The sequence below is a fragment of the Bombyx mandarina genome, chromosome 03 (genome assembly GCF_030267445.1).
Source record: "Bombyx mandarina strain Sakado chromosome 03, ASM3026744v2".
Lineage (NCBI taxonomy): Eukaryota > Metazoa > Arthropoda > Insecta > Lepidoptera > Bombycidae > Bombyx > Bombyx mandarina.
In genome coordinates, this window is record NC_143210.1 from 14,133,258 (window position 1) to 14,157,426 (window position 24,169).

The following is a 24,169-nucleotide window of genomic DNA, read 5'->3' on the forward strand; positions in this document are numbered from 1 at the left end:
GCATAAAATTTAATTTTTAATTAAGTAATTATAATGTTAAATTAATGGATTAATAAAATCCGAATACAATTTATAAAACATAACAAATATAATTTACATCTATAATAAGTTAACTTAAACTAATAAATACAACGAGTATGAGTCAGTAACAAACGTAAATAGTTAAATACATTTTAATATACGCTTCTTTTTTTTTTAAAATAATTTTTTAATAAATATATTTCTTAGGTGGGTTCTTAGATTACTGTTAACCGCTGAATCAGTCTTGAAGGCAGGATATACAAATCTGAAAAAAATATTTGAGCATAAATATATTATAGAATAAAATTATTTATGAAGCAAGCATTTAATCACTGATGGCAATGGCTTGACTGTTTCTGTCTTCATCAGACGATTCGGCTTTGATAATGGAACAGTTGTCATATAATGCAATTGAAACTTTGACCTCATATCTCAAGTTGGGGCGACAATCGTTTTCATGGGTCATTAAAGGAAAAAAATCGCCATGTCTCTTAATAAGAGGCTACACCATCGTCAGGTTTGAACCCCGTGAGCTCATCTACTGGCCTGGCGACGCTGACATGGTCTCTCTAGACCAGCCTTTCCCAAAGTGGGCGATAAAGCCCCCTTGTGGGCGCTGCAGGCCGGGGGGCGGGAAAAGACCCAGAAAAAAAGGGGGCGTTGTGTAGAGGCTTGGCAGGCGATTTGTAATTTCATCTAGGAAGACTCTTAGACACCGACTGAGCTATGGTGGTTTTTAAGTAGGTAAAAAAGGGGGGCGCTAAAAATAATTTATTGTCAAAGTGGGCAATAGACAAAATAAGTTTGGGAGCCTCTGCTCTAGACCATCAGCTTAGGTAGAAAAAAAAAAAGGCTACACTCACGTTAAGGTGCAAATAAGTTCAATGTCGGCAATAACAGATAAATGTAAAGATTTTTATTACAATATAAGAAATCAAAATACATAATTTAACATAAATCAACTCACACATTAGAACAAATCTTCCAATGCGCTTGAAGGAGGCACAGTTCCCAAGATACTGGCTACGTTGCCTCGTTGGACAGCTAGCCTCACTCTCTGTGCAAAGTACCAGCCAGCCTTAGCATCACGTGTAACCTCCTTCAAGCGTTTGGAGATTTCTGTTAATAATTTCTTTGCCTCAGGGTCCCAAGGGCCCATCGTCTCAACCGCGAAAGGCAAAAAAGAATAAGAAGACCCCAAACCCGAATACTTCCGCTTTTTGAAGTTTCTGCTGAAGCTGTATGTTGTATGAATGTAAAGATTAAATAGTTACCTCAAAGGAAATCCTCATCATCATAAGCGGACATGTACCAGTCTCTGGCGACGTCTTCAAAAATGACTCTCTTGACTTTTTCGTCGTACTGAGGATGTAGGATCCGAGGCGATCGAGCTCGGAACTCGACCGGCACGTCGTAACACTTGCAAACGCAGCAGGTCGGAAACCTAAACCAGTCCGCGAAGATTCCTCTGCATTCGTTACGAGGGTCATACGCCAAGAGACGGTGGAGACGGTATTGTTGCTCACATCTGCAAATGGAACACACACTAACAAACGAACGCACGAACGAACCAGCAAAATTATAATTTGCGTAATTACTGGTGGTAGGACCTCTTGTTAGTCCGCGCGGGTAGGTACCACCACCCTGCCTATCTCTGCCGTGAAGCAGTAATGCGTTTCATTTTGAATGGTCGGGCAGCAGTTGTAACTGTACTTGAGACCTTAGAACTGATATCTCAAGGTGGGTGGCGCAATTACGCTGTAGATGTCTATGTGCTCCAGTAACCACTTAACAGCAGGTGGGCTGTGAGCTCGTCCACCCATCTATGCAAAAAAAAGTTCAGAATCTCTCCTCATTCTCAATCATTAGCCTATTGCTGAGAATCGGCGGTCCCTTTGATTCAGTTTGTTGACTGTCTTATCGATCCCTGTGACTTTCGAAGAAGATAGATTCGTTAGAAAAGAAGTGACTAGTATTGTTTGAAAATTATGAATTTGCCCATTTACCTGCATCCTTCTCTGCAGTACATCTGTTTCCGTTCATGCAAGCAGGTCTCCATGTGTATGTACTGCTCAAACGGGTGCATATTCAGTAATGCTAATACTTCCCCTCTGGTGCTGTTGGCCCAGAACGGCGCTGTTAGAGTCTCAGTGGATTCACACGCGTTGCTGTAAACAATACATTTTTATTTTATGCTATCGGTCGTCGTTCCTAGTAATTTAATTCGAAAACTCATCGTAATTTGACAAAGTGTTATAAGCAAGAACTGGATCTCCACTTTTTAAACTAATACCACTAAATTGAGGTGGGGATTAAGGACATCTTGAGTTGCAACGATTCTGTCTTTTTTTTCTACCTTATTACCAGTAGCCTTAAGAAGCTATTCTGATTTCATCAGATGGGAGGCGAGCACATGCGACTCGCCTTATGAAACTTTGTTAAAATTTGTCCTAGCAAAAGCAGTGGTTTACTGATTCTACCGCCGGATCGGAATCGCGACCGGCTGAGAAGATCTGGCGAGAAACTCAGTGGTTTGTGTTTTATATATTTTTTATTTTTTTTCCTACCTATGCTGATAGCCTTGAGAGGCTATTTCAGCTTCGCCCTAACGTATAGGTGAGCTCACGGGGCTCAAACCGGAGTGTTGCTAACACTGGCCCTAGCAAGAGCAGTGCTTCGCAGAATCTACCACCGGATCGGAAACGCGACCCACTGAGAAGATCCGGTGAGAAACTCAGTGGGCAGGGTTGTGTCTGTAGGTTAAGTTGCACATCGAAACCTTTCTCGTATTCGACGAGAACGGTGACCAGTGCTTGGAATGCCTGAAAGCAGAGAGGTTGGATAGCGAGGATCGCAGTCACTAGTTAATGACCAAAAATAGTTCGTAAATTATCAAAATCACAACTAATTACACAAATTACTAAATGTAAGCTATTTATGCGCTGAAAGTAACTCACGCTCCGCCAAGCTTAATGACTGCAGGTCTGGCTCCCTCTTGGTGCTGTGGCTTCACTCTCACCTCATCTTTTTTCTCATTAATTTTATTTTCATTCTTCTCGATTTTTATCCTCTCGTGCTCAGAAAAGAGTAACGTTGGAGGTAAAGTAGAAGTATCAACGTTCATTGGATTCCATCCATCTTTTCCAGATTCTGTTGTTTCTTCTAATTTATCTGTGATAACATCAGTTGTGTTGATAAAATCTGCGGACGTGGCGTTCGAAATATCGGTTGTATTCTTCTCGTCTATTGCATCAATATCTGTAGAAGATTTCGGGTATATGCTGTTTGTTTCAATGCTCTGTTTTATTACCGCTTCTAGAGTAATAATTTCTTGGTCTAAGTTATTGATTTCAATGTTAGCTATGCTCTCCAGTTTGGTTTTATATGAAAGACCTTCATCATTATTGGATTCAGTTCTATTAGAATCATCATTATGTATTGTTTTATTCTCGATTATTTCTAAAGGTTTCACTTTAAGAGTGTCATTTTCCGTCTTTTTTGTCTTTTCGCTATTAATAGGACGAAAGTAGGGTCGATCTTTCATGGCACGTCCTTGACTTGTTTTAGTGTACATCATTTTAGCCTTGACGATGTCTTCGGCGAAGCCTGACTGTTTCAATAGAGGTTCTTCGTAGTCGTCTTCAATGTAGTTTTCTAGTTCAGATTTTAAGATTGATATGTGTCGTTCTTCACCGTACATGCGTTTCATCAGACCCTGGAATTCGATAAATTGAACTTTAAAGTTTAATTATACAAAACAGCTGTTACTAGAGGGTATAAAATTTATATAAATTAATACGTGAAACAAAAACTTTGTACTCCTTATTACGGAAATTGCGTGGACGGAGGAGTATGAAATTTCTCAAACTTATAGAGAATATAGAGAAGGAGTGCACAATGCAATTTTTTTTTTAAATAGTGCATAAAAGTTACTTTAAATCAATAAACAAAACATTACACCCACTACCATGTATTTGACACAACACATACATAAAAATATACTCTTTGTTTACTGTCAATTGGGAAACTTTTGTTACAGTTTAAAGTCTGTGGTCGAATTGAAAATAGATTAATATTGTTTGTCTTTAATATTATTGATCTATAGTGCAGTTTTGGCGAATACTGTGATTATATTATCGAATTATAATAGTGTTTGACAATAGGACCATAATAATGTTTAAACTTATAATTTCAATTAATTATAGTCGAATTTCAACTACTGCGGGGCCACTAGTTTATATAAAAGTACCTAGCCATAGAGGTAGGTACTTACATTGCTTATGTTACTGAATGAAAGTGATAACCATTAGTAATATGATACAAAATTTTGTCTCTGCATTAACCTTAGTTGATATGCAGTGAATGCCCTGGAAATTAAGTCCACCAACACAGAAACGTGTGATAAATATAAGAAAACAATGCTCTGACATGTGATTAACAACCAACGCTTTTGAATAAAATTGAGAACTTTTGTCTGAAGGCGGTTATATTCACGTTGCAGTGTCGAGGGGTAATGGGCACTCGTGTGTGTGTTTTAAACTAATCAACTATATCAACAACCTATTCAACCTTCGATCAATAGTACTATTATTGATCGAAGTATTCAACAATAAATTGCCGATAGTTGCAGCGCGGCATAACCAGATTTCATTAGTTAGAAATAAGTCGAAAACAAACTTTATGAAACAAACTCTTCGTGCCTATGCACGCTTATTTCCACATTGTTAATGCAATTTTGGATGTTGGTGAGATTTTCGGTGGCGTTACAGTCATATAATAATACAACTCCCATAGACCCAGTCCACTGAGTTTCTCGCTGGATCTTCTCAGTGGGACGCGATTCCGGTGGTAGATTTTGCGAAACACTGCTCTTGCTAGGGCTAGTGTTAGAAAATTCTCTCAAGTTAAGTCCTTAAGCTCGCCTATCTGGTAGCTGGAATAGTCTCTTAGGCTACCGGCGAATAGGTACAGGAAAAAAAAAGAAGAAAACAATCTCTTTCTTACCTGATTTTCTCTCACAAATCTTCGTATTGCGTTCCAAGGGTAGCTGGTCCCAGGTGCGGTGCAGTAGTTATGTTTGCTGAGGTCGCAGGGAGCAACCTGCGGCATCCTGCCTCGGTGCGAGCGCCCAGACCTGGCGCAGGCGGTCGCGTAGTCCGCGCCGTTGCTGCCTCCTGTCCATATCGCCTACTTAGGAGAAGTTTGTAATGTTGATTGATATATTTATTCTTACTCGGATCATTTGTACTCCATATTTGACTGTAGATCAGGAGATACTATTTATTTATTTATTGCTTACATGGCTGAACGATCTAACAGCCCACCTGGTGTTAAGTGGTCACTGGAGCCCATAGACATCTACAACGTAAATGCGCGACACACCTTGAGATATAAGTTCTAAGGTCTCAGTATAGTTACAACGGCTACCCCATCCTTCAAACCGAAAGGCATTTCTGCTTCACGGCAGAAATAGGCGGGGCGGTGGTACCTACCCGTGCGGACTAACCTACCTGGTCCTACCACCAGTGATTACGCAAATTATAATTTTGCGGGTTTGATTTTTATTACACGATGTTATTCCTTCACCGTGGAAGTCAATCGTGAACATTTGTTAAGTACGTATTTCATTAAAAAAATTGGTACCCGCCTGCGGGATTCGAACACCGTTGCATCGCTAGATACGAATGCACCGGACGTCTTAACCTTTAGGCCACGACGACTTCAAAAATTAGTGATGAGGCGTATTGTGACAATATTTATATAATTAGACTTGGACCTGATGTCTCAAAATGAGTTGCAGCATTTACGTTACGGTGCCTATGGGCTGTGGTGACGATTTAAGCCGTGAGCATCTACCTATTTAGTGGAATAAATCAATAGTAGGTATATGTTGGTAGGCAGCGGCTCGGCTCTGGCATTGCTAACGTCCATGAGCGACGGTAAGTACTTACCATCAGGTGGGCTGTATGCTCGTCTCCCTACAAAGGCAATAAAAAAACGAGTAAAAATTCAGAAGTTTCCGAGACTTTTTTCGGAAGCTGAAGTAGAATCCTAGCTTTGTTTCGAAACATAATCTTCTCAATTCCTATCCTGATTTACTAAACACCAGTTTTATTTATTACAAACAATTTAAGTTATAATATAATAAATCATCATAAGAATATGTTCAGCCTACCATTTGGAAGTTGCATTTCTTTAACACCAAACATGCCATGAATCCATTTACGTATGTAAGCATAGGAAAGTTAATTCATATTGTCCTCTAAAATTAAATCTTGAAAACAGTAACAGAGATTAATGTTTGTAAAATTGTAATTTAAAATTAATAAAGAAAACCTCGCTATGTTACAGTTCATAAAGACCTAAAATAAAAAATAAAAATCAATATACTTAGATTACTTAAATCTAGAGCAATTTTCAGACCGGTTTAGGTAAGTGTAAAAGTCTAGAACGATCGATCAATATCCAAATGAGATGCAAGAGTCACAATGCCTCGAGCTACGCCTAATTATATCCTCGTAGTTTCACTTTCTTATTGACCACTTTCTAGTCTGTTAGCGGATGACACGTGAATGTGAGCACTTTTGGCGAAATCGGATGTAATTTAGGAGTGTGTGGTTTTTTTTTATTAGCGTCGATGTATTAATCCAGGGGTTCTTAAGTGGTAATTACATATACATACATATATTCGGCTACTATTTAAATGTATGAATGAAGAGAATTCAGGGATGCGATGGTATTTTTTGTTCTAGGTCCATTAGTCATTTGTCACAAAAAAAAAAGAGTCCTTTTGGTTTAGTTGCAGCCCTAGGCATAGACTACTCTGTAAGAGCAGATGATGATCAATGTAAAGGTGGAGATAAATGTAGAGATGGATGGCGCGTGATAAAAATGAAACAAATCTTTGTAAGTGAATTTTGGATAAGTGCTGCGATTCCTCTGATCGGGTGATACGACTTTAAAATGGTAGTATCTCAAATAATTCTGTTGGGTTCTCCTCCACTCCTTCAGTCCACAAAGGCTTTGGAGTTAGGGGCAGTATTGCAAAAAATATCTCTGTTAAAAAAATTGTCCCACATTTGATTCCGAAAAAGAATTAAGTCGGTGACGTCATCAAACCAAAGTATATCTACGTGTGGGCATCTGATTACCGTTACGAAGCGAAACGAAAAAAAAAACAGATTTACTTAAACATTATTATTTTTTCCGAGGATATCAAACTTTAAATACACTAGAACATTTAAAATTTGTTGGAATTGATAGATATAGAAACTCCTTAACAAAAAAAAAAAAACATAGACATAGACAGAGACAATAGGTGTCTTGACTAGTGAAAAAAAAGTAGGTATATCTATCGGTTCGTGAAGTAAAACAAAATAACAAAACTGTGATTTCCATAAAAAATTCTAAAACATTCGCGTAATTAATTCTAATTTATAAAAGTGCGTTAGTATCTTATTTCGTAACTGCCTATGCTCTGCGATTTCAAAATAGGACTATGGTAATATTTAAATTGATATCAACATTGTCATGTTTTTTTTTTTATTGCACAAATTAAAGGCTTCATGGAGTGGAGTCGACCGAATGCATCAACCTCTTTGTCATTCATCAATTTTATACCATTTGTAACTTTTATCGTTAAAAATTGCCTTTGAAGAAATCATTTTTCAACCTCATATTTCTTCTTCAAAAGAGGCTTGTGGAGATTATTAAGCGGTAGGCAGCGGCTTGGCTCTGCCCCTGGCATTGCTGAAGTCCATGGGCGACGGTAACCACTCACCATCAGGTGGGCCGTATGCCGTCGTCATCTGCCAACAAGGGCAATAAAAAAAATCTCTAGAATGAACGAACTCCAGTGTCGATGTGCCATCAACTTGGCCACAAATTCGGCATCAGCTTAGTTGGATTATAACTTCGTTTATGCTATCAATGGGAGGACCTATAGGATCAAAATTCATTCATAAACGAGTCTTCTCGTGTATTAAACAATCGCAATATCATCTTTGTATTTCAAATCTATTGTTGACAAGTTTACTTAAGTAGTTTCACAACTGTCAATAAGAATTTCCTTCGGTTTACAAAAATACTTTTACGGCTTAATTTCAGGTCGTCCCCGTGATCACGTAACCGTTCTGTATACTGTTTTTACTGGTGGTAGGACGTCTTGTGAATCCGCATGGTTAGATACCACCACCCCGCTATTTCTGCCGTGAAGTAGTAATGCGTTTCGGTTTGAAGAGTGGGGCAGCCGTTGTGCTGTAAAAACTGAGACTTAGAACTCCTCAAGGTGGATGGTGGCATTTACGTTGTAGATGTCTATGGGCTCCGGTAACCACTTAACACCACCATGACCTCGTCCAACCATCGAAGCAATAAATAAAAATAAAATAAAAACGAAAAAAAACCACTTGATTAAATAGTAAAATGAGTTTTAATTACGGTCTGCTAATGAAATGAGAAGTAGACAAGTAGACTTTTTATGGGTTAATGGTGTTTTTTTTCCTATCTATGGTCTTCCGAGACCATTTCAGCGTGATGGGGCGAGTAGATGAGCTCACGGGGCGATGATGGGGCAATTTTATGAGTTTTAATTTTTTATTACTAAGATGAATGTAGAACGAAGCTTATAGGCCCATATGATGTCAAGTGATTACCGGAGCCTAGATAAATCAACAACTTAAATAATGCCGCCACCCACCTCCAGACACGAGCTCTTTTTAAATTTAAATCGCTAACCACGTAGGAAGGGTTTATCATTATCTGACATAATAAACGTGATAATACCTGAAAATATAACTATATTCTCTCGCGAATCATAAACAGCCAGATAGAGAAGCACTACTTCGAACTATTAAGCTAACATAAAAATATTTCAGTCCATAATAAATGATGGTTTTGTGCACCGTATTTGTAGTTAATGATCAGTTAGCGAGCATGACAGCAAGTGAAAGTGACCCAATGGTATTTTTGGGCGTGTGACGTCATAAGTCGCGATGCGCGTGCGAGGTGGTCTCGGTGTTCGTGATGTTAACGACGGGGCCTCATCGCAGAGGGATAGGCTGATCTTGAACTGAACTGTCAGTTTTTTCTTATTACTGTAGAAGTTCAACGGTGCTCACGGCCAAAATTAAGTGGTTACGAGAGCTAATATACATCGCTGCGAGAGTGTCTCCGGCCTTGGAACATGGGCCGAGATCGCATTGGTAAGTATTTTAATAAAGCTTATCCCTTTCATGTGGATGGGTTAGCTCACTAGGTGAGTTCCATCATCTGCAGACCTTCAAGTCCCACATACCCCGCGTGCTCCCTAGAGGTGGACATCTTGTAGGAGGGTCAGCCCATGTCCGAAACAAAAAGAAAAAAAAAACTAGGTGAGTTAGAACAGCAAGAACAGAATTAACAGAACTCCCGTATCTTGGGTGGGTATTGTAGATAAAAGTGTTTTGCAAAATAAGGTAGTTGATGCATCAGAAAATAATAGCGTAAAACATGTGGATGTGTGGTAATGTTTGTTATACCGTTTGAAACTGGGTGGACTGTGCTCTCGTCTAACCCTGCCGACAAAAAGTCTATTCGCAATTGACAAGATCGATAATTGTTACAAACTAAAGTCTGGAATCTTAACAAGAAGATATCAATATCTAAGATCATCAGGCAGACTACGTTAAATTTAGCAATAAATACAAAATTGACAAGGTTCCAAAACTAGGGAAATAAATTCTGTAGCCTGGTGATTTGACTTGACGTGACTTGAAAAAACAAACCGTCTTGAAAAATAACAAGAAAAGTTAATAACAAGTCTAACCACGCATTCGTCTGTTTGTATTTTTTATAAAATACCTCCAATCTAACTTTTTAAAATTCTAAGGCATTCACCAAATAATTAATAAGCTAAATCTAAAATAAGAACCGGCAACAAAACAAAAGCAAACATATTATTCTCAAAACATTCAAGTTAACAAGTGACTGCCGGTGAAATCTGCCCACCTTTCTTTACTCGCCAACTTTCCCCGCTGCAACCGGGTCCGCGGTGCGGTGATGTAAATATAAATCACGATTTTCGCGTTTGACACCGGCTGTCTATGGTAATAATTAAGTTATGTCATTTTGATTGTCAGGAGACAGTGTATAATTTTAAGCTTATCAAAATCCGCTGTCGATCTTGCGCGCAACATTGTCTTCTACCTCACCTTTCAGTGTCAAGGTCAGCAGTATTAAGTATGTATTCAGACTTTTTACTCTAGTCATGTGGATCAGTCTGTATAGACATTTTTAGTTATTGTGGCGTTGACTTAAGCAAAAGTTGGCCTGCTGTTTGTTTTCTAGGCTGCGCATGTGTACGTATTGATTATAGAAAAAATAATTGTATCAAGATGGTTATAACCTATTAAATCCGTGTAAGATGGTGTTTCTAATTAATTTTATGAATGAGGGATTACTGCTGGCCTGGAGGCATCTCCAGTTTCACCAGGATAGGTGGGCGAGCAGAGGCTCAGCCAGGAGGGGTGGGATTTGCTTTTGCAACTGCCCGAGCGCCTCCAAAGGAGACCTAACAACTCAAGAGCAGCTGCTTCGCGAATGAATCTACTACCGGATCGAAATCGCGACCCGCTGAGAAGAGCCAGCGAGAAACTCAGAGGGCTGTTGTTTAGGTTAGGAAGAAGATGTTCTTTATGAATCCCAATAACCAAAAGCGAGGTCAATTGTCTGCCTCATATCTTATCGTTATATGTTTGCTCGAGTCGGGGTCGTATATTTGTTTCCGGCACTCGTAATACTGATTTTCATCGTATTTTGGAGATATTGGATGTGTGAAAGCCACTGCTAGTGGATCTCTCAGAACCCAGGGAGGCTCCCTGAGCCAAAGTGCAATCTACTAGAGTAAACGCTTCTAGACAACTACACAAATGTAGGTATGATATGGGATTGACATAAGCAAGACATGTGACTTCATTGGCTGATGTCGGTCACCTATTTTTGTACTTTTCTACAAGCGTTTTGTCCTTTTTCAAACAAGGTTTGTAGAGATTACCTAACGGTAGGCCGCGGCTTGTGCCCCTAGTATTGCTGATGTCCCTGAACCACGGTGACCACTCACCATCGGGTGGTCCGTGAAGGCTCCATGGAAGCTAATAATTACGTCTTATATTTGTAGAGTAGCAGTAATGCGTGTCGGTTAGAAAGGTGGGGCAGTAATAAATGAGACTTAGAACTCATGTCTCATAAAGCGTGGGGGCATTTACGTTGTTGATGTCTATGGACTTCGGTAATCAGTTAACACCAGGTGGGCCGTGAGGTTGTCCACCCATTTAGGCAATAAAAAAGGTATAATAATTTGGATTAGCGATACCCACTTCTCAAGTCAAGATTTTTTAATGACTACTATTCATATAAAGAATTTATGTCTTTAACATACCCAAACATATTTATTGCATAGGGAAGTAAAATATCTTGGAGCTACTTGATTTGTTAATGTTTCAACTCGTTAACGATACAATTTCACAGCTGCACGTCCTGAATTCACTTTTATTGCTAATTAAAATGGCATTGGCTTGTTAGATATAATTAGTGTTATTAATAGGTTAATATGAAAATTCTTCATGATCATTGCATTTGTTATCTATCTATCTTCTATCCATCTATCTATCTATATATATAAAATGAATTGCTGTTCGTTAGTCTCGCTAAAACTCGAGAACGGCTGCACCGATTTGGCTAATTTTGGTCTTGAATTACTTGTGGAAGTCCAGAGAAGGTTTAAAAGGTAGATAAATATGAAATGCTCGGAATTAAATAAAAATAACAATTTTCTTTTGTAACATTTTGTCTGTTTTAAGTTTATTTTATACAAAAGTTTAGGTCTTTTATTTATCGATTGAGGCACTACGAAGTCTGCCGGGTCAGCTAGTCTATCTATATATATAAAAAATAATTGCTGTTCGTTGGCCTCGCTAAAACTCGAGAACGGCTGCACCGATTTGGCTAATTTTGGTCTTGAATTACTTGTGGAAGTCCAGAGAAGGTTTAAAAGGTAGATAAATAAATGAAAATGCTCAGAATAAAATAAAAATAACAATTTTGTTTTTCCTTTGATGTGTCCCTCGTCGGACGGATTTCTTTTGTTAGTTTTAAATTTATTTTATACAAAACTTTAGGTATTTTATTTATCGACTAGCGACCCGCCCTCGCTTCGCTTCGGAAACATTAAAACACACATGAAACCAAAAAAATAAAATAAAAAAAAATAAAAAAAAAGTAGCCTACGTTCATCAGTCGGCTTCTAATGGAAAAAGAATTTTTCAAATCGGTCCAGTAGTTTCGGAGCCTATTCGAAACAAACAAACAAACAAATCCTTCATCTTTATAATATTAGTATAGATTGAGGCACTACGAAGTCTGCCGGGTCTGTCTCATTATTTTTACTTTTTTCGCATGTTGTAGTAGAAAGTTTGTCAGTAACAATACTGTTCGTCGCCTTGTAGTGTGAGATTAGCCGCCGTTCGTCAGTCAGGAAGTGTTCTCTAACTTCCAAAATAACGTAGGTCAATGAGTTTGGCCTGGACTCGCCAAGCGCTAGTGAATTAGTGGTATCCTTCTTCAAACCCCAAACCACTTAGGAGGCAATAGATGGATGTACTGGCCTTATCTCAACGCCGGCAGAAGCGCGAACTCAGTCAGACTATGATAATAGTTAGATTCTCCCTTCAACAATTAAAAAAGGATCTCTCGATAATATTTATTATTTATCTATAAGCAGTTAAGGAATAATAATATCATTTTGCAGCTTGTGCGAAATGTAATTAAACTGGGTGAGCGGCTGGCCTACTTCCCACGCGACGCCATCGCACCGACTGTACCGCTCGTCCTGATTTCGTCTTTAGACTAGTTTTTATTCACGTCTGCATAATCATGGCGCAATTAGAGTCAAGAGTCTAGTAGCTGACCTATTTGTTAAGTTTCTGGGAGCCGATAGATGGAAAATGTTTGAATAAATAAATGTTTGAGTTAAAGATAATAATAACAAAAGGTTTACTTTTTTTTTTTTTTTAATTTATCTTTGGAGAGAGAGGAAAAATTGTTTAGGGTTTTTCAATATGCGTTCAAACTTCAAATTATAAATGTTCCAAATTCAAGCAAATGCCAAACTCGTAGGCAATGAAATAAATTGATACTGATTGATTCTAAACAATTCCCGTTTAATTGTCTTAAATCTTTAAAAATCGTTCGACCCTCTAAATATAATTGTACTAAGTTCGTTAAAGTTCGTGATAATTGATCGTTCAAGTCATTATGTAAGTTTGTTTGTGACAATAGATTTTCGGTCAGTTATAATGTGTTGATGGAGTTCACTAGCCTCGTTTCTCGGAATCACTTTCCTATGGAAATATTCTTATCATTTCTAGCTCGTAATTAGGGTAAGCATTGTAGTTGTCTTACCGTGTCTTATCTAGGTATATCATGCTTATAATGTTTTGTATTAACAAAAGTTTCAAAAGACTTATTACCGAATCTAAGTCGGAGTTTTCCGAAAGATAAATTTGGGACACTTTCTTAAAATTGACACATTGATAGAATCAAAACCTATCTAATATCACAGAACCACTTTTGATCAGTAACATACTTGCTTAAAACGAATACAGCTTACTTCTGGCAGTAAGAACACCCTCCATGACCACTTTCAACGTATTTCACACTCACCACAAACAGGAAAGCGATCGCGATCAACATTTCGCAGACTAGGGAACTTTCACTGCAGACGCGCGCACGTACATTGTGATACCAACCGTTCTGTGCCACGGCTGGCCACCGACTGAGGGTCTCACATAAAACACAATGTCATTGGCAAGGACTGCAAACTGCAACATACACCCACAGAACGATCTCAAAAGGAAAAATTACCGGTGCGTTTATCTTTTACGGATCAAGGAAGATATAATGTGATGATGTTCGCTACACGCGTTCTGTTGAGTATTGATATGCGTTTTCATTTGTAATTAACCATACTTTGTAACGTTCTTCAAGTGATCTCTTCGTTCCAATTCCATTTCACTAGACACTAGTCAAAATAATGCTGGAATATCAAACCAGCAATAAATTTGACATGTTATTTGATAAATTGCGAAAGAAGCTGTAAAATTTTTGAATCAATTTTGTTAAACAAATGTTCGGTTAGCTTATCCACAACATCGTCGGCTTCATTACAAACAGGTTCAGCTAAACGTGTAAGTATATCTATAGACACCTGTCAATCGTTTACAACAAGATCATCAGAATTCGCGAGTCGAAAACCGTATTAAAGTTAGCGGTCATTTTTAATGATCGTTCACAGGTAATCATCAATCACGGTGATTTCTTTTATTGCACTCTGTTAAAGCCGTCGGACGTTGCGTTACATTACAAATTCACACGATACAAAAATTAGGTTCCGTTCTATGACGAGAATCAAGCTGTGTTTGAGTTGAGTGGGTCAGTCGAGTAATCGTCGGCCGCCGTCGCATCTATCTCTTTCTAACCAAACCGACTGCTGATTGTTAGAAAGAGTTGCAAAGTGTACGCGTGCGTCGCACCGTTATATTATGTTATATGGTGACGATAGCTTGAATGAAGATGGTATTTTCTCCCGCGCCAAAACAATGGCGCCCGGTGCAAATCAACCTGCCACTTTAAAATCGAAAGGTGGTTTCATTAAGTTAATTGTTGGAACTTAATTCGTTTCAGTGTTTTCTTATGAATTATTCAGGTTGCGTTGGATGGGCGCCCTTTTAAATGTACGTAGTCGAGACTTTCTTAAATTAAAAATACACTGCTGGTCATTTCGTGTGACCTACATTATTTTGGTCGATTTTATGTGTGACAGGAAATTAATTCGAGCAAGTATTTCTTGTCTTATTTAAATGTTTTATTACAAATGAACTAATATCGAATACGATGGAATTTTATTATGAATAATTATTGCTTTCTTGCTTCACGCGATTATGGATGACATTGACCAAAATAAGCCATTGTGATGTTAAGCAAGGAGCCCTAGTATCCTAGGAGGAGGAATCCTAGTATGATAGTCTCGAGTGATTTATTATTACTACTTAATTCAACAGGTTTTTCAACTCTTAATGTATTTTCTTTTTTATTGCTTAGGTGGATATACCAGCTCACGGCCCACCTGGTGTTAAGTGGTTACTAGAGCCCTTAGATATCTACAACGTAAATGCCGTCATCCACCTTGAGACATGAGTTGTAAGGTCCCGCTATTAAAAGTACGCCTTTCAACCCGAAACACATTACTGCTTCACGGCGGAAATAGGTAGGGTGATGGTACCTATCCGTGCGGACTGTCAAGACGTCCTAGTTACAGGTTAGTTATATGTTTATGTTCCGGAAAAGTAACTAAATTCAGGTGGCGGAGCCGCTATCGGCGTATTCGTATAGCATTCAATAACAATATTTTACTAATATTCCGGCTGATTTTAGTTAAATACCTAAATAAATTCGTGTCGAGTGTCAAAATCTCACCAAACATTAAATGAAATGCAGACGTAAGAGTCTGTGCGGCTGTTACATACGGATTAGAAGATTTTAAGCCAAATGTGCAGATTTATCATTAAGTTGTAATCAGAAAGTTAATGCCGTTATTCATCTTGATACAATAACTCCAGTTGGCTGGAATCCTTCGCGGCATTATTAAGCAGGATGGTTGTACGTTTAGGGACTGATAATACTCTCTACCGCTATTTATGTTACGAAAACAATTGTGGTGGGACGGAAAGAATTTGGGAAGTAGTTGGTAATTGCGGATAAGACACTGCTACCATGGTTGACATAAGCGAAGGTAGGAAGGCCTTCACAGGCCTGCATCTTCACTGGCCTGTGAAGATGCAGGTATCACGACTCTGAAGTCCATGAGTCTTTCTAGGAATGCAAATGCCTTATGCGGATTTCTACTCTTTACTATTCTTTGTTTTTGCCACGAAGCATCGTAAAGCAGTTTTTGTACCGATGAAATTGAGATTACGGCCTTATGTTTCATGGTGGGTAAAACATGCTGTGAGGTTTACAGGCTCTACCATGAGATCGGTGAGCTGTCATTAATCACGTCAATAGTCCATTTCAATTATTGAAAGTATCAATAATAGAGCATCTATACTAATATTATAAAGAGGAGAGATTTGTTTGTTTGTTTGTTTCGAATAGGCTCCGAAACTACTTTACCGATTTGAAAAATTCTTTTTCCATTAGAAGTCGACATTGTCCCTGATGAACATAGGCTACTTTTTTTAATTTTTTTTTATTTATTTTTTTTGCTTTCATGTGTGTTTTAATGTTTCCGAAGCGAAGCGAGGGCGGGTCGCTAGTGTTAAGATAAAATTACTCATGTCCTGTTGAAACTGGAAAGGCCTTAGGGCCACCAGTTATCATTTAATCATTAAAAAATCACTGCAAAATAGGGATTAGGTAGGTAGGTATACACACCTGCCTTTGTCAAGAACTTTGTTGGATTCTCGGTCCTTGTTTAACAATTGCACGTTGTCGCGTGTCTCGCCAACGTTTATTCTTCTATTTAACGTATAGTTTTCATTTCCTCGGTAACCGATATGGACGCTCCTCACTTGAGTGTTTATATTAGATTTACTTACTAAAACATTAGCATTGTAGTCGACTCCGATAAGTCTTGCGGACGGCCATTTTTGCAATGAATTGTGAGTTTAACAGATTTTTATGTTTAATGGTCGTTGTCTATTTCTGCCTCTCAATTCATTTTCCGTATCGTTGGATTTAGGGCAAAAGCGAGAAAAAGAAACTGCTATAAAAATTGAGACAAACGATAGTTTCGAATACGCCAACACAAAAAATGGAATACGCCAACACAAAAAAAAATTTTCTCATTTTCTATGGGCGTTTGGGCCCCTGAAAAAGTTTTCGGGTGATGATGATTTTAACTTAATTTGATAGACAAAGAAATATCGTTTCATATTCAGAAAACGATTTTTATATTCTCACCCAGGTTTAAGAGAAATCTGTTTTTTTCTGCAGCTAAAATTAAGTTGTTAATTGTTTTCTTCGAAATCAATAATCGCTCTCATCATTATTTACAGTATTAAATAAGTTAATTGTGGCTAATGTTGCTAGAAATAAGCCCTTACGTACATTTTATTATTATTATATCCTCATAATAATAATAAAATGAAATGAAATCCGGAAGCCGGCAACGATATTGTTGTTGTTGTTTTTAAATTCGCCAACAAGCAGGCAAAGAGCGTAGCTTATAAAGCCTAGTCTGTCATAGTTATATTTTTTATGTTTTTTTTATGTTAATAAAAATCTGGTGTATTTCTTTTTATTGCTTTTTGGGAGTTTTGACGTCAACTTGATGAATAGCGCATTGAGTGAGTGTGAATTTCCGCAGACCTTTTATCTTGAAAAAAAAAAAACAGTCACTGCTATGTTAGCCACAGTTTTATTCCAATGCCTCAATAATCGTGAACAACGACTATTGACATTTAATACACAAAACAACACCCAATTTGTATATTATACATCACAATAAGCTATTAAAAAAACATAAAATAAAACTTCAAGTGACGCTTCACTCGGGTTGCTGCCAAAACTCTCTGATCATATACCTAGTCAGGTCATAAGTTCTGTCACATGTTTAATGTAAAATAATTGAAACAAGTTTATTCATTATGTAACCATTCATATACCAAAATTAACTTAACAAAACATAGATTCTTATGACACTAAAGTTTATTCAAAATGACCTCCGTAATTTGAATACAGGCCTTCAATCTGCGCGGCCAGTCGTCTGTCGCAGCACGAACGAGGTCCATGTCAATATCGGCGGCTGCCTTAATCAAGGATGTCTTGAGTGACTCCAAATTGGGATGAGGCTTTGAGCACGCCTTTTCCTCCAAGTGTTGCCATATCTTGTAATCTAACGGATTCAAATCTGGACTGGAGGAGGTCCAGTCTTCGTGCCGGATGAAGTGGATTTCACGCGCCGCCAGCCAGTCTTGTGTGCTCTTCGCTCTATGAGCTGGCGCCGAATCTTGTTGGAATACCCAGTGCCTGTTATTGAACATGGTATGAGAAACAGGTTTCACAAGGTTCGTCAGAACTGTATTTTGATACACAACTGCATTCGTTTTTACACCTTTCTCACAAAAATGTACCTCTGTTAAGCCCCAATAAGAAACTCCCAACCATACCATGAGCGAGGATGGAAAATGACCTCGTTCGACACGCGGAATACGGTTGCTCGCTTCTTCACTACTGTGTGCGTACACCTTATCATTTTGTTTGTTGTAACTCTCTTCTACGGTAAAAATTTTTTCATCCGAAAAAAAAATTCCCGATATTTTTTCCGGCGTACCGCTTCAACAAAGCGCGGCATCTCTTCAGTCTCAGGTCCATTAGACGAGCATTCAAACGATGTCCTGTTTTTCTTCGATATGCCCGAAGCCCTAAGTCTTCATTTAACACCCTTTTCACCGTGGTTCTGCTTAACCCCATCTGAAGGGCCAACAGTTTCTGTTTACGTTTGGGATTTCTTTGAATTCGCGCCTTCACAGCTTTTATCACTGCTGGAGTCCTAACAGACCGAGGGCGACCACTTCTTGACCTGTCATCTACACTAGAGTCTTCATTGTATCGTTTGATGGTACGATAAACGAATATTTTGGTTATATTCAAATTTTTCAGTATGTTAAAAATTTGAATTGGCGCGTAACCGCAACGATGCAACGCAATAACTGCAACACGGTCTTCTTTAAGCGTCCACACCATCTTTAAAAATGAGTAAAATTCTAAAAGTATACATTTTTATTTTCATGAACAATTCGAAATTCGAATTCAATAAACTTTTTTGTGGCCAGCATTCTAAAAGAAAAGTTTTTACTGTGTGACAATACTTATGACCTGACTAGGTATAATAAGAATAGAGTAATGGTAGGCCATTGAGATTTTTACTAATGGAATCATTAATATCTAAAAATATTAAATAATTCATGGTTTTAAGTAATAATTATTATTACAATACATAAATATTGAATTGAACAACAATAAACTAAAAAGTCTGTGAATTATAACCATTAGCATTTTTTTTAATTTGTTATTCAAGTCACAGTCAACTCTTTCGTTTGTCAGCATATAAGTTTACTATAAGGCTGTACGGGCTAATTTTCCCTTTGTCTATTGGCGAATTTAAAAACTATGGCACTCAGTTTTGGGATGTTATCAAATAAGTAATTATTTTTTTTGTAAAACAATGCCAGGGTGAAAGAAATGTTGATACATAAACTAAACAACATGAAAAAATAAGGCATAGTTTTTCAAGTACAAATAGTTTTGTCATGAAGTTGGCCCACTTTTGGGCATTGTCCTTTTATTTTTATATCTTAAACAATATTGCGTCGTTGATGCTCATATTGGACCGAACCTGTCATTGTTGCCTCTGTCGCTACCAGATTTAGTAGCAATGAGACCTAAAAGACTGCTACCGATGGTCGACTACTACGAGGGCCGTATCTCGTAGAAGAAGGCCGCAGAGCATGAGAGAGAAGGAGAGCTATTCACTCTTCGCGTAGATGGCTTTGTATTGGGTTCCGACCTAACGACGGACTAGTTTTAGTCTATCTAGTCTATCTAGGGTATCGTGGTACACTAACGGTACAAGTCGATGATGACGGTATCCAACGGAAAGTCTATTTCGCTGCCAGCTCTGCCGGTCAGGATCGTGACAGCGCCTCTGGTTGCAGTGTTGACCGCAGACGCCACTCCTACCTTCCTACCAGGTGCTGCCCTGGGTGGGGCTCAGACGTTCGGGCAAGAGAGCAGAGACGTTGTTAAGGGATTAAACTAGGCAATACATTACAAAAACAAGCTTTACCAAGCAACATCCAAACCATAACACTAAATTCAATTTGCAATTTCCAAAACATATTTTATTTCATTGTGCTCTTTTCGATATGAGCCTGCTGATGGTTTCTGCTAGTGTGTTTTTATTTCATTAGCCGTAATCTCAAACCGGATGCATATACCGCCGTCGTGTCTAGCGGTCGTCTATGGTTTGTTGTCACATCCACTTAGGTCCGCATTCGTCTGCAAATTGCCATTTATATTTGCTCACCTTTTAACCTAATGCAATTGACTAAACAAACATTGGGTGTGATGTGCGAACGATATGTTAATATAGAAAAAGGTAGTTGGTATCTAAATAATATTTAAACATGGATGAGACACCGACTGTCTCTCTTAGTGGAATAAGAGCATGAGGCATCGACTTATCGATGGCATGAGGGCTTATTTTTTGCGTAGATGAGCGAACCAGCCATTTAGTATTAAAATGCTTAGACAGTATAAATGAAACAACTCTGAAACATGAGATGGAATTCTGCATTGTACTGTATATGGTTGACCCGCATTTCAACCCGGAATAGATGATTACGTCCTGGCAGGAATAGGCGAGATGTTGATATCTATCCTTACGAGTCTACAATACCCCTTAGAATCGGATATTTCCAGTTGACGATTGCAGTACGTTGGTACTACGTCTCAAAGAGCACTACTACCCATTATCATGTGAAATCCTTAGTCGCCTTATAAGACACATTCGGAAAGAGATGAGGTGGTACTGTTGTAAGCCACATGGTTGGAATTAGTGGAAAAAGTGCAGTGGAGTGGAGTAAAAGTTTTTAATGTGACTGTGCGAGGAAAGACGGCGATAACCTGGAAAAACTTATGATCACAGGGAAAGTTGAAGGCAACAGATCTAGAGGCCGCAGCCATACTCGTTGGTCCGATCAGATCCGCACCGCTTTGGACAGTACAGTGTACAGCGCGCTGCATGACGCCGTGGACAGGGGAAAGTGGAAAAAGATCCTAAGATTGAAGCTCATTCATGATGGTGGTCACGACCCTCAGACATGAGGAGCACGACTCGAGGAGGAGGAGTGTGATGATTTATGGCTCATTTTTATATGAGTTGAGTATCGTTAGGGCATTTCTGATGCTATACCTACTACATATTTTGTATAGTATAATTGTAGTGCCTTAAGCACGCTCCCTAACGTGCGTGAAGATAAATTTTACGCTATCATGCATATCATATTTAATATTAAGCAGCCTCCGGCTGTCATGTGAGTAAGGCGTAGAGCGCCAACGAAACCTTGACGCTAGTTGCACGGAGGGTGGTCTAGGCCATACTTGCTTCTTTCTGTCGTTAGTAAACCAGAGATGAAAGTAGGCACTGTAAATTATCATGGTGTTCGTTGCGAAGCATTTTGACTTAAAACTCAGTAGATTGACCATTTTATGTTCGTAATATCTGAAATTCAAATGTTCACGATTGACTTCCACGGTGAAGAAATAACATCGTGTAATAAAAATCAAACCCGCAAAATTATAATTTGCGTAATTACTGGTTGTAGGACCTCTTGTGAGTTTGCAGGGGTAGGTACCACCATCCTGTCTATTTCTGCCGTGAAGCAGTAATACGTTTCGGTTTGAAGGGTGGGGCAGCCGGGGTTTGAAATAATTATAGTAATACCGCCAACGTCACGCTTTCATTGATGCCATTATAGGAAGTCGAACGACTATACGTTGATGCCATGTGCAATTATGTCATCTGATGGTATTTTGGATTCCTTGAGTCATTTTTTATAGTTTGGCTTTGCCGTTATTTATCTAATATTAAAGGATCCGGCACCTATTATCCTGCCCAGAAATGACGAATTTTGATTCGTTTTATAAGTTATTTTGATGAAATAACTTATAAAACTATATGGATACTAGCTGACCCGGCAAACATTGTTTTGCCATATATAAGATTTCTAATATTTGCCATATATAAGATATCTAATATTTCTAGTGTAGAAAAAAAAACTAACTTATTGTAAGTGTGTAAGGATGTGGTAAATGAGTGAAAGAGGTATGTAGTGCTGTGAACGATGAGGGAATATATTATAATAAAAATAACAAAACCTCATTCAACCACATAATAAATACCTCATTATAACAAAAAAAAATGTCCAAATAAAAAAAAATGTTAAGGGTGGACAACCCTAATCACTTAGGGGTATGAAAAATAGATAGTAGCCGATTCTCAGGCTTACTGAATATGCATAAAAAATTTCATGAGAATCGGTCAAGCGGTTTCGGAATGGGAACGAACATTGTGACACGAGAATTTTATATATTAGATTACAAACAAATAAAAGCGGGACTACAGTTCTCCTTATACCATAATTTTGAATGAAAATATGTATAAACTGAACTAATATGTATAATATAACTTGCTGGTGGTAGGCGGCGGCTCTGCTGTAGTCCTGGGACTGCTTATATTCACGAGCGACGGTCAACGCTTACGAAAAGACAGTTCGTATGCGAATTTGAATTCAAAGACAAAAACAGTAGAAATAATTTATTTATTACAAAATGAACATGTACTTTCTACACATTCGACAGTTTACTTTCACGAGGATATTGCGTCGCGATCATAATAATACAGAGCTGTATTCAGGCCTAGGCTTATTCATACATTTTGAAACTTTCGCATCATTTAAATTCATAAATATTTAACTTATCATTACTAACTTCTTCTTCTTCTCAGTCGTACACTTCTGGCGGAGTGGTCGTGGTTGCGTATGCCTTAATGCTTGGTTGCAGCTTTTAAGATACTTCCCCATCTCGCTCTATTTGTGGCGGTACGTGTATATGGGCGCAAACGTCACTGTTGGCAATAATTAACATAATAATATATATTTTAGTTCATTCTATGTTAATATTTATTTATTATTAGCAACAAAACTGTTATTCTACCATATTTAATAATTAGCAGACACTGTTTTGATGTGAAAATGTTCAGAATATGTTTAATGTTTATATTATTGTTTAAAAACACAAATGACTGTATAAATGATTAAATATGAATAAATCATAAATATTAATAATAATTTATATTATAATTAACAGTACTAATAATTTAATTAAGTATTGTAATTGTTATGCAATGATGTTGTTGGCGCCATCTATTATTAGGCTGGATAATAACAATGTTAGTTAATATTACTTAAAAGTAATTCAGGTAAAATAAATTAAATGTGAGTCATGTAAAATCACTAAAATATGTATTTTGAATATTAAGCTATGTTTTGTGAATTGTTTCGCAGTAATTACATTTGTTTGTATAAAAGAAGTTGTAGTTGCTATAACCAACACAAAATGGCTAATTGTGTAAAAACCACTGAATAACTCAGGCGTGGCTTTTTGTTGTAAACAAGTAATGTTAAAGTTTTATAGAATTGTATTGTATTTTAATTGTAAAAGAACTTATGTGTGTAAATCCTGGCTTAACGCCGACATGTACATTCAGTAAGGGAACACTTCGTAGGTGACTTAATCGATCTTACTAACTTAACCTACTTATAAATAACAATTAAATGCTGTTAGTAAGTACATCCCTTTCAAATACCTCGACCTTTTTGGGTATTTTGATTGTCAATCAGTGTTTTGACAAATTAAAATCATAAATATAAAAAAAGTACAAAGCAAAGAAAATAAACAGTTTTGTTGTAATTCGGACACAACACCGTCTGCTAGGCCGGCCAGTTTATAAGACCTGTGATGATTGCGATGCTCAGTCGGTAGCCTATTAAAATTGGTAGTGGTGGTTGTATTAGAACAGCTCATCTGAGAGCACAATCTGATGTATGAAAATAAGGTTTTTTTTTTTAAATCACGTATTCGATATTTCCGAGTTTCTGACTTCGTTACTGGAATCGATGCGATTAAGGAAAAACCGCTTCATGTTATTTACATAATCTTAACTGCGAAATAACCAGTGGGATTATCTTAATTCCTTATAATGAAAGCTACGAAAGCACAAGTCCGTCTACGGTGAAAGAGCAAACATTGTCATACTATGTAGTGTAGTGGCTCGGTTGTGTTTGCTGAAGTTGATGAAAAATTCGCAATTGCAAAATGGCTTTTGGGAATAATGATGTTCCCCTCACGCGTGTCGAGGAGATTGGGTAACCTGAGTGGCTATGTGGTTCTGGTGTTTGTCCGTGAACACCGACCCACACCTTACAGTGGATATCGCAAAAAGCAAAGTGATTCACAAAAAAAAGATGTGTGGTGTCGTGGGACACCGGAT

General features: G+C 37.9%; 1 protein-coding gene across 2 annotated transcripts; it reads right to left on the bottom strand.

Annotated features, from left to right (window-relative positions):
- Nucleotides 1–13,979, bottom strand: spz4 (Spaetzle domain-containing protein 4). Of its 2 annotated transcripts, none has more exons than XM_028179923.2 (6): nt 13,720–13,979; nt 5,026–5,208; nt 2,979–3,736; nt 2,028–2,189; nt 1,296–1,549; nt 1–286 (listed from the first exon to the last, which is right to left on the bottom strand). In XM_028179923.2, the coding sequence occupies exons 1-5, from the start codon at nt 13,747–13,749 to the stop codon at nt 1,297–1,299; spliced, it is 1,386 nt and encodes a 461-aa protein (XP_028035724.2). In that variant the 5' UTR covers nt 13,750–13,979; the 3' UTR covers nt 1–286; nt 1,296. The 2 variants fall into 2 exon arrangements, with proteins under 2 accessions (XP_028035724.2, XP_028035725.2); XM_028179924.2 differs by having other exon boundaries at nt 5,026–5,211; nt 13,720–13,836.
- Between the last annotated feature and the right edge of the window lie 10,190 nt (nt 13,980–24,169).

Excerpts from the sequence above, each read along its gene's own strand:
- spz4 (XM_028179923.2), bottom strand. The coding sequence starts at position 13,749 with ATGTTGATCGCGATCGCTTTCCTGTTTGTG. Across the intron at positions 5,209-13,719 it reads CGATCGCTTTCCTGTTTGTG|GCGATATGGACAGGAGGCAG; the intron begins GTGAGTGTGAAA and ends TCTCCTAAGTAG. Across the intron at positions 1,550-2,027 it reads TACTGCAGAGAAGGATGCAG|ATGTGAGCAACAATACCGTC; the intron begins GTAAATGGGCAA and ends TTCCATTTGCAG.